Consider the following 10,438-nt stretch of genomic DNA (forward strand, 5'->3'; position numbering starts at 1 on the left):
GCATCTAATAAAACTAGGAGCCCCACAAGAAGCTCTTGGGAATCCAAACATACATGTGCTGTGTTATACAAACATGAACAAAGCATCTATTGAGCAAATGGTATCTCATGATTAAATGTACATTCTTCTAAAGCTTCAAAAGAGCACAAAACAAATTCAGGTGTAGGTCAAGAAAGTATACTCTAACTCTCCAAACTGTGAAATTTAACGGTCACAGCATTCTTTACAAATGAGATCAGCAGAATGTGATGATGGAGTATTTGTTTCATACATGTGGGCATCTTAGTTTCACCCTCAGAACTAAAGTAAAGATGTGCAGTAAGGTGTCATGCATGTGAATCCTATCTCTGGGGAAAGAAACACAGGAATCCTTGAGTTGCTGAGCAGCCCGTTTAGTCTAAATGGTGAGGTTCATGTCAGTGAGTGAGCATTTAAAAACAATTTCATTCTCTGTGAATGAAATCAAGAATGTTCTCTTGCATCTGTATTTATACACACACACACAAAGAGAGAGAGAGAGAGAGAGAGAGAGAGAGAGAGAGAGCATCAGTCTCACAATTCAAAACATCAGGGAAAATATATCAGCATATAGGGGTTCTGTGTATCTGGCTACAGAGAAAATTGTCCATGAATTTTCCTCATTGATGATTTATGAGAAATTATACATGGAAAAGTGGATCCTTCAAGCCATAATATGAATTTCTATGATTCCCACTCAAGCCAGAGGGGGAAAATTATGCTAATAGAAAATTGATTCTCTACCTTCTGATTGATCTGGGGGACAGACAAATGTGCAATTTTCTTCTTTCAACCATGCCTGGATTCATCATACATTTTATAAAAGTTTGTCAAACACAGTCTTGATCATATCTAAGTCTAACTCTGAGTCAGAATAGCCAGACCTTCCTTTCCTGAGAGTTAGGTACTGTGGACCACAGGCTGTCTCTGTTCTCTACTCTGAATACATTTTTGTGGTATGTATTAAACTTACACACTATGGATTTACAGATCTTTTTTTCTTTTATAACCAAAAAAGGAATTTCTCATCATTTTGTGGATTGAGGTAAAGATCTCCAGTACTATAGAACTAGTGAAAATACTAATGTCTGTTGTGAAAACAAAAGGTCGACAGTTTGTTAGCCAAACGTGAGCATACTGACTTCAGAATATACCCTCTCCCGTAAAAACTCAACCATAGGTCGATGCTTACAGTAGGTGATACTTTGATGATCTGAGTATTAAAGCAATTAAGATTGGCTGAGCAAAGGAAAGTCAGACACTGTGGTCATTGGAAGCTAGATGGTACTTATTTCTTTGAGTTAAGCAAGTACTAAGGAAATACCTGCATCAATATACTATGAAAATTTCTCTCTTGATGTAAAAATAATAAGAATTGATGAGTCATGTAGAAATATGCTCTCAGGATATTTGGGAATGTTTGCTTCAGTGTGGATAATGAAGCAATTTCATGTTATGTGGGAAATGAAAGATAATGTGAAGAAAAATTATTCACTCATCTGTAGGCCATTTGAACAAACAGATTTAGTAAATAAGTAACCTGTAATGACCAGACCCAGTGAGCATACATGTCCTGAACCCATAAGCCAGCTATAGGGGTGAGGGTGTGTATAGCATAACAGAGTAGGGTGTGATCCTACTTTAGCCCTTGATGATTCAAGAGTCACCTTAAATTTTCCATCTTGTCAGAGGGACAGTATCATGCAAAATGCCACGATGAGGTAAGGGTAGGAAAGGCAGATGGTGGTAGATTATAGAAAATTAAATAGAGGAGCATTTTTCATTCATGTTTAGATGATTGACTGCTAATCTTAGTACTTGATGAGACTTGAGGCCTTTTCATCTTGTGTTAGTTATGTGAAAATCTCTGTACCATCTATATTCTCCATCTTGATTACAATTGCATTTTCTTACAACTTTCTTCCATCGATAACATTCTGTTATATAAGACTAAGCTTTCCATGATTTTTTTAATTTGAAAAATAATCTGGAAACACAAGATGCTAGTTACATAATTTATGTGAAGGTACTCAGCACATATGGGAAAAGTCATTCCTTGTATTTAGAAGTTTATTAAAACTGATGACGGTGCCTTCTGTCAGTTTAGTTTTTCCTCCATGAGTTTGGGGAAAGGGGTTGCACATGACACTAGTAACTGTACATGCTGTTGGTTACACTTCACAAGTATATAGTTTAGGTCTTAATACTGAAGAAGTTGTATATCATGGTTCAATAACATGATAAATTCATGCTTTAGTAATGATCTAGAAGCTTCCACCACGAGGTACCAGGGTACAAAAACCCATTACACTGTTTGTGTCTCAGAAATTGTCAACAACTATATTATTCAGCTACATGGTAAAGTCATAAGGGAATCTGTCAAGGTCTAACTAATAACAAATCTAGAAATCTTGCCTTACAGTTAGAGTTGAACTCATGGCCTTGTTGCAGCAATTTTTAGCAGCTGTACCATTCAGCCACACGATATAGCCATAAGAGAGTCTGTGAAAGTGTACCCAGTAGTGAATCTAGTATAACAGTTGAGTTACCATCAATTGCTCTCCCATTTGATTAAAAGGCAACCCTGGAATACCAAATCCACACATTATAACAGTGCAAAAACATATTCCACCAAGGAGGGTATGATCATTTCTTTTGTTAATTGCATGTGATGTAGCTGAAAAGGTACCTTATAAGTATCTATGTCTATTCCTATAGGTTACTGGAACTGTGGCCAGCATTGTTGAGAGGAATCTTTTACAATGTTTGATGGCTGCTGTCATAGATTCACATTTTGTTACATTCATGAGAATAACTGACTGTTGCTGTGTTATGGCACCTTAAGGCTGGAAAATAGAGTATATTTAAACCACCTGAAAGATGGCAGAGAGAACAAAGGCCCTGGCCCAGGAAAACATTATTAGGGAACAAGCACATTACTCTTGACAGAAATGACCATGAGTCATTATGGAGCAAAGAATGATTTGCAAAATTACTTGAACCCTAGAGATAGCATGATCAAAACAGAAGAAACCACATCGAAGCGAGACTGGTACAAGTAGAATTTCTACTCCCTGAAGGAAGAGACTCACTGTGCTATAGACATTGTTCCTTGTGCTCCCCTGCCACCCCCCCACCAAGCTCTGCTTGGCTTCGCGTCCTGTCTGCTAGTATATATAGGAGGTGGAAACCTGACAGGAGGAAGCACTCAGGTGAGGCAATTGCCCGAGCTGGAGGCCACACCATTGTGGTGGAACGTCTCAGAGATGCAGTTGTCCTTGACTCATCCATGCTCCTGTAAGTGACATTCATCTGTGGTCCTCTAAGCAAGCTTTACCAGTGCGTTACTTGGTGCAGATTGGGCTGTATATTATCATTTCTTTGCTTCTATCATTGCTGTGGTCTGCAGAGAGCTGATATGTGTTCATGTCTCACATACATTCAAGGCAAAGGAGATTTATTTATTTATTTATTTTGATTTTTTTGAGACACGGTTTCTCTGTGTAGCTTTGGAGTCTCTCCTGGAACTCGGAACTCACAGAGATCTTCCTTCCTCTGCTCTTGAGTGCTGGGCTTAAAAGCATGAGCTACTACTGCTTCTCAGGGAGGTGAGAATTTAATAGAATGGAATTGACAAGTGGACCTTGAACTAAGTAGCTCTCTAAGAGAATCCTCTATCTATGTGTATACATGACAAAAGTCAAAGTCATTTTGTACTGTCTTTTGTTTTCACTTGAAAATAAACAGAGATAATATTGTAGGTATCTAACTGGTACTTGCTCTGAACCATCATGCAATGCACAATTCATTTTCCAGAACAATAAGTAGGCCAATAAAAAAATTAACAAGTTGCTGAAATGTGGAACTTGGACTTTATTAAAATTATAAAATTAAATAGTCTTATTGCCCCCAATACAGAAGAAGAAAACTCACGATGCTTGCTTAGGCCTCAACCAGTTTGGGCCTCAGGCTGTCTGTGGCTTGGGGATGCCATCTGACATTTAAAGCCCTGGAGGTTTAAGATTTTAGAAGAAAAAGCCATCATCTCATCTGGAAGTATTTCTTCTCCTGCATAGAAGAAAAAAGAAGGAGAGAAATCTATATTATTTGGCTTGTAAGGGCTTTGACCTGTGCCTGCTCACTTAACTCAAACTTAATAAATACTCAGTTCCAAAGCATAATATATACAGTAATGGCCAGTTTGATTCTTTACTTTCTGGTGTATACAAAATAAAACAGCATAAGAATAAAAGGAATATGTTCATACCAATCATCTTAACCTTTCGGTGATATTTTAAAGAAATATCAATTATCTATAAACTTAATTTTTTTAAACAGAAAATGAACCTATATTCCCAAGACATCAACATATGCATAGTGATGATGTAAGGACTCTCGCTTTGGATTCATCTCTGCTTCAAATGTTTCCAAGTTTAGGAAGCTCCTCTGGAGCTGCCAAAGCAAAAGGATCACCTACCTCTCAAGGTGTGAACTGTGAAGATGTATCTCCTCCCTATATTCCCACAGTGGAAGGAGCATACACCCACCTCATTGTACAGTACTGATTTGGCACAGGACTCTGAGAACGGATAGTGCTTACCATAGAGCATAGCTCTTGAAATCATATTTGAAAACCTCAGCTCATAGTCATTTCTCTGTATAGCAGGGATGAGTCTGTTGGTGCTGGTGTCAAGCCTACTCCTTTGGGAACATGTGACCTCCACAAGAGATGACCAGATGACCAATGAAGAGTTGTATTACAAATTACTTTCCATTTCACATCGCACCCGTACAGTTTCTCGAAAAATGTATAAAATTTTAGTAAGTACCTCACTTCTTTCAGAATTCTTCCCTAAAGTGTATGTGAGAAAACTCTACTCGTTTAACCATATAATGTCACGAATCTAATTTCAACCAATATGCTTTATGTGTAATAGGAAAATCCAATTATGAAAGTGTAGATGAGGAAATATGGGAAGTTTCATGAAAGATTTGTAAAGAAAGCTATGTTTTTTTTCAATTTTTCCTCTAATAATCTTTAAAAATAATCATTTTTGAACTTCCACTTTGAACATTAAGTCCAGAAAATTTTGCCAGGGAGGAGTTATGATTTGTGATTTCCTGGTTGTGTTTGAAGAATGGTTCTGTGGGCATTTTTTTTGCAAGTGCTCTACAGATATTCAATATAGGAACACTACACTGCATTGGAGTCATTTGGAGAAAATAAAATGAAACTATTGTGCAACTATGCAAAGTGGACAACAACAACAACAAAAGTAGCAGTTCAGAAACTTGCAAATGTCAAGAAACATTGTTTAAGATTTCTAGTTGTGAGTAACTATTACAATCAGAGTAGTGGTGCAGAAGGGAGCCTTTCCTTCCTTCATGCTGGTAATACATTTCTTGTCTGTTTTGGTGGGTCACTACAGTGTAAACAAAGAAGACAGGGCAAAATTAAGAACATAAAACCTATGTTTGTAGAGTTGTTGTGAATATAACTTCCCACTGTCTTTTTCACTCATTAGTGTTTCTTTCATCCCTTCTTCTTCACATGGAATCTTTAAATGCATTGTTGCTAGGAATCCATTATATTTTATAAATTTGCTAATTATTATTATTGATATATTTAAATTAATAAGCACCCGAGTAAAAATAAGCTTCAGCTGATTGATATAATCACATTAAATGCTGAATTATATCCTCATTCATTGCTGATTGCTTCTTAAAAGGTATCCAGATTTTTACATTGAAATTTGATGCCATTAGCACAACTGAATTACAATTTGCCATGAAGTTGGTATTGTTCAACTTTAACTCCATTTTACTTGAGAAAACAGTAGAAATTTTCAGCACCAGCCCATCATCTTTGAATCAATAGGAAACTAATTATTCATAAATATTAATAGAAAGACACTATTTGAGCCACACAACACAGATCTTCTGATACTTAAAAAACTAAATGTTTTTTGACTAGAGCATTTATTACTTTCTTTCAAAAGAATGATTTTGGGAATGGGAAACAGCAAGAGCAGAGTGGGAGGGTGAGAAGAGTTTGTGAAGCCAGCACATACAACTATATATCTATTGGAAAGAAAAGTTAAATATGCAGTATTTGCTTCTATTCTCTCTTTCAGTTTTATGCAGTCCTTATGTAATAAAATTGAATATTTATCAAATACATTAATAATCTTTGCATGGATGTGTTCATTATTCTGAAATTACAAAGACTTGACTCATTCATTTCATTTCCTCCAGGATAAGAAGTTAGACAAGAGAAGATTGTTTAGAGACAGTAGAAACAACACCTGCCACATCACTTCCATCCCTACTTCAAAAAAAGTAAGCTTTTCCTCCATGATATTTACCAAATAAACTTTAGCAGTGCTCTGGCTATCTGTGCTGTATGTAATTACTGGGGCTAGTGTAGTTACAATAATCTCAGATCTAATGGAATGAGGAAAGAAGGATCAGGCAAAAAAGTATGACACCACACACTTGGTAACTTACACACTTTAAGTCAGATGTCAGCTTACATTATACCTGACACCTAAGTTGCCATGTAGAAGACTTAGCCAACACCTTGCTAGTAGGATTAAACATTTTGGTCTGAATTGGATATTAATGGTTAACTACATTCATAGTTATGTGGAAGAAATCAAATACAGTAGTGTTTATGATGTAATTCTAAAGGCTCCACCTCTGTCAGTCCGCAGGCTACTTAAATCACCAATGTGCTGTTTATTTTTGAGGTTTGAAACTTCCTTGGTCTTTTTTCTGTTTCATTATTTATGCATTACAACATTAGTGATCTACCTTCCCCTGTATCTTAATTGAAAATCAGCTGAACAAAGGGATCTCTGCATACTCTGTAACGAATCTCATGATAAACTGTATTTTGCTGGGGTTTACAATGCTCAGTAGCTCTAATATATAATTTTTTTATCTCTTCATCTGACTACCATTCATAATTAATTTTTTGTGATTTAAACTAAACTTATATACATACTTCTCATATATATATAAGTGTTCTATATGATTTTATCAATAGCACCAATCACCTACATACAACTATTCTCATTAAAGTGTGACTGTAATAATGGAAATTAAAGAAAGTTGGAAAAGAGAGAATATTCACACAGAGCTTCTTTTCTAGATACTTCCAAAAGCAATATATTGGTATATACATGTATTAGTGTATACGTGTATTAGACACAAAAATTTCTCTAACTTCAGATACTATTAGAAAAATAATAAACTGAAGCTCAGAAAGTTTAAAAACAAATTGTACCCCTTGCATGTCAAGCAAGAATGTGAAGTTGGGCATCATCCATCCCAGTTCCCATTAGTAATCATCTTGCCACAATCCTCCCATCAACTAATTTTGGCTTCATGATTTGGCCTGCTGTATTTCTAAATAACCTTTACATATTTCCTTTCCCATGTGCGTTGATTTCCATTACTCTTCTTTTCATTGCAAGAGACTAACTAAAAGACATAATAGCAAGAAGTTGAAATAAGAAATGGCTCTCAAACAAGATTCTGGCAATGATCATAAACTGGGCATATCACATTTCATTGTGATACCCACTGAGGTTGGTATGAAAAACAGTGCTGGCTCATTTTTTCTCCTGGACATAATGACAAGTATGTTGCTGTGCCAGAGGGAGGGAGTAAGGTTTACTCAGAAAATTACTATCTTAATGGCATGTTTTCTTCACTGTATTTAACTTTAAATATTTTACAATAACCCAGAAATCAGCATTGAGCATTTATACAAGCAAATTAATTCACTAATGTAAAGACCATTTGGTTGACCTTCCACTGTCAGTGCTGGCATTGCTGTGGTTTCAATCAGATCATGGTGATCCTGGAGATCCAGCAAATCTTTCATTATCATAGACGAGAAATGCAATTAAATAGAAAAAACTCACCATAAGTCACATGGCATGTAGACAATAAAACTAATTATGATTAATTTGACATGTCATTAGAAAACTATTAAGATCTAATTAGTTTTATGTTAGCAAACTATCTTTCAATGGCTTAAATTTCACATTCATATAATGTGCATCATGTTCTAAGAAATATTTTAATAAACTTATTACTTAAAACTCAGTATTTCAATTTTTGATTTTGCACAAACACACAATGTGTCTACAATGCTGTTTTGCTTATTCAATGCAATGTAAAATCTGATTGCTTAGACTGAAGACCTTCTGAAAGTGATCATCAATGTTTCGAGTACCTGGAAGTACCCACTGAAACTGCTAACACCTGCAACGCTGACCCACTTAGGGTCCTATGATGGTATGCTGGCAAGAGTTGTAGAGGTTAACTTTGGAAATCAAGAAGTTCTGGAGGGAGCAAAAATTTTACTCAGCAGGGTGAGCCATCTCTTCACATTTCTTTGGTCGTGTCATGTGTGAAAAAGAAATTAATTTTTAAAAACTTCATTTTCAAGACTCTCCAATATGTTCACAACCTTTCTAATAAGGGAATCACATATAAAAACCAACTCCTCAAAAAGTTCCTTACTGAGAATGCAGCACATAAGTGATCTCAGTAGAAAATAGCTGTTCTTCACAGTTATTTGGGCAGAAGCTTTCCTGGACAGAATGGCACACCTACCTAACTCAGAAGACCTTAAGACAGTCATGTTTGTGTCCCTGTAACTTAACTCATTAAAGGAAGTGCTCATCATGGCTAAGGTTTAGGAAAAATATATAATATGGGAAGTAGATTTAGTTGAAAGTTAAAAGCGATAAGGACATTTTCCCAGAACATATTAAAGTATGGAGGAAAGACTAGGAAAGTACTGAGGGCGGTAAAATTCTCCAAAGTGAGAGAACTGGCACCATGCACTTCAAAGTCCTTTGGTTAAATCCAAATCTACAGTCACATAGTGATTTGCTGGTTCTCCTTCTGTATAACCTTGCATACATATTCCTCATTTAGGATCAATGGGACACCCAAAATTGTGAACACATATTTCACTTCTCGTTTTATGTGCTAATACATTCAGGACTTGAAACCTTCCCTTAGACACCTGAAAATACACAATTTTGACTGATTTTCTACTCTTACCCTTTCTTGCAAAGCATTTAAAATTTAGAAGTAATGTGAATCAGGACTGTGGAGATTGGTCATACATTTGAATGCCTTCTTTGCAAATATGAAGTCCTGGGTTTGTTTCCAAAATCCTTATAAAGGAAAGACGACGTGTGAATTTTCTGTGCAACCCGAGCACTGGGGAGGAGCAAGCAGATCCCTGGTGTTTCTAGATAAAAAATAAAGCAAATTCTCTTAAAAAGAAACAAAATACCAAGAAATATCAATAGTAGAATCCATCCAAGGGATAGTAGAATTCATCGTAAGGTTTTAAATAGCTTTAATATGGGATGAAGTGATGTCAGATTGTTCTACAGACTACATTATATGTAATATTTCTAAAATGGTGAAATGGAAGATCATAGCTGAAGATTTTTGCTGGAGAAATCTAGATACATTTCATACTTACATCTTAACATGTTATGTTTTGATTTCAAAATTGACCTTTGTTTTCTATGTGAATGTATAACCATAAATGCAAATTCACCTATATGATTGTACTCTTACTTACACACACACACACACACACACACACACACACACAAATGAATGAATGAAAGGAATAAGTACTACCTATATCAACAAAGTACATAATACCTGTCCTTTTATATTTAGATTCAACCTGGATTTGAAGAAAATGACTATATTGACTGGCCAGAACTAAAACAATTGAGGTCTTCCAATGAAGACACTCATCTTTTTGCATTTTATAAACTCTTCTACTGCCTCCGCCAGGATACAAAAAAGGTTGACCGTTATCTCAAGACCCTGAGGTGCCGAGTCATCAAAAATTACAAGTGTTAAGTATAGACCTATGACATCTGCTGCTGAATAAACCAGACCTTCATTGCTTTAAAAATTTTAATCTACTAGATTTACTTTTATGAATTAAAATATGATTTACACACATAAATGCCAATTTGGAAGAGAACACTTACCAATTTCTTGTGCTCACATAATATAAAATAGAAGCATAGTGTTGCAATGTTTCTTTACAATTTTCACAAAAACATCAGGCTTTAGAAAGAAAACAAGATGACTGAAAAAATGCAGTCAGTAAAGATTAGCTTTTTAAAAAAAATATGATATATCTATTAATCAGAAGAATTAAGATGGAAATGTACAGATATGTTTTGAAAAATCATACCACTCTGTATGGGAAAAGTTTCATGATCCAAGGACATATGTATAAGTGATGTAGTCTTATGCTATCCCTAGATATCCTAATGTTTCAAGCTTTCCTAAAGCATTTTAAGAAGATCGTTCTTGGAGACTTAATCTGCTTTCCTCAGCAGTTACTGATTGCCTGTAA

General features: G+C 35.5%; 1 protein-coding gene across 1 annotated transcript; it reads left to right on the forward strand.

Moving 5' to 3' along the window:
• The first annotated feature begins 3,284 nt into the window (after positions 1-3,284).
• On the forward strand, positions 3,285-9,930 carry LOC125396339 (prolactin-3C1-like). The gene is made up of 5 exons (XM_087896696.1): positions 3,285-3,315; positions 4,682-4,839; positions 6,274-6,357; positions 8,223-8,402; positions 9,742-9,930. Exons 1-5 carry the CDS (start codon positions 3,285-3,287, stop codon positions 9,928-9,930), a joined length of 642 nt encoding a protein of 213 aa, XP_087752822.1.
• The last annotated feature ends 508 nt before the right edge of the window (positions 9,931-10,438 follow it).

This window comes from Myodes glareolus, chromosome 14 (genome assembly GCF_982192425.1).
Source record: "Myodes glareolus chromosome 14, mMyoGla1.1, whole genome shotgun sequence".
NCBI lineage: Eukaryota > Metazoa > Chordata > Mammalia > Rodentia > Cricetidae > Myodes > Myodes glareolus.

Excerpts from the sequence above, each read along its gene's own strand:
- LOC125396339 (XM_087896696.1), top strand. The coding sequence starts at position 3,285 with ATGCAGTTGTCCTTGACTCATCCATGCTCCT. Across the intron at positions 3,316-4,681 it reads CTTGACTCATCCATGCTCCT|CAGGGATGAGTCTGTTGGTG; the intron begins GTAAGTGACATT and ends TTCTCTGTATAG. Across the intron at positions 8,403-9,741 it reads CAAAAATTTTACTCAGCAGG|ATTCAACCTGGATTTGAAGA; the intron begins GTGAGCCATCTC and ends TTTTATATTTAG.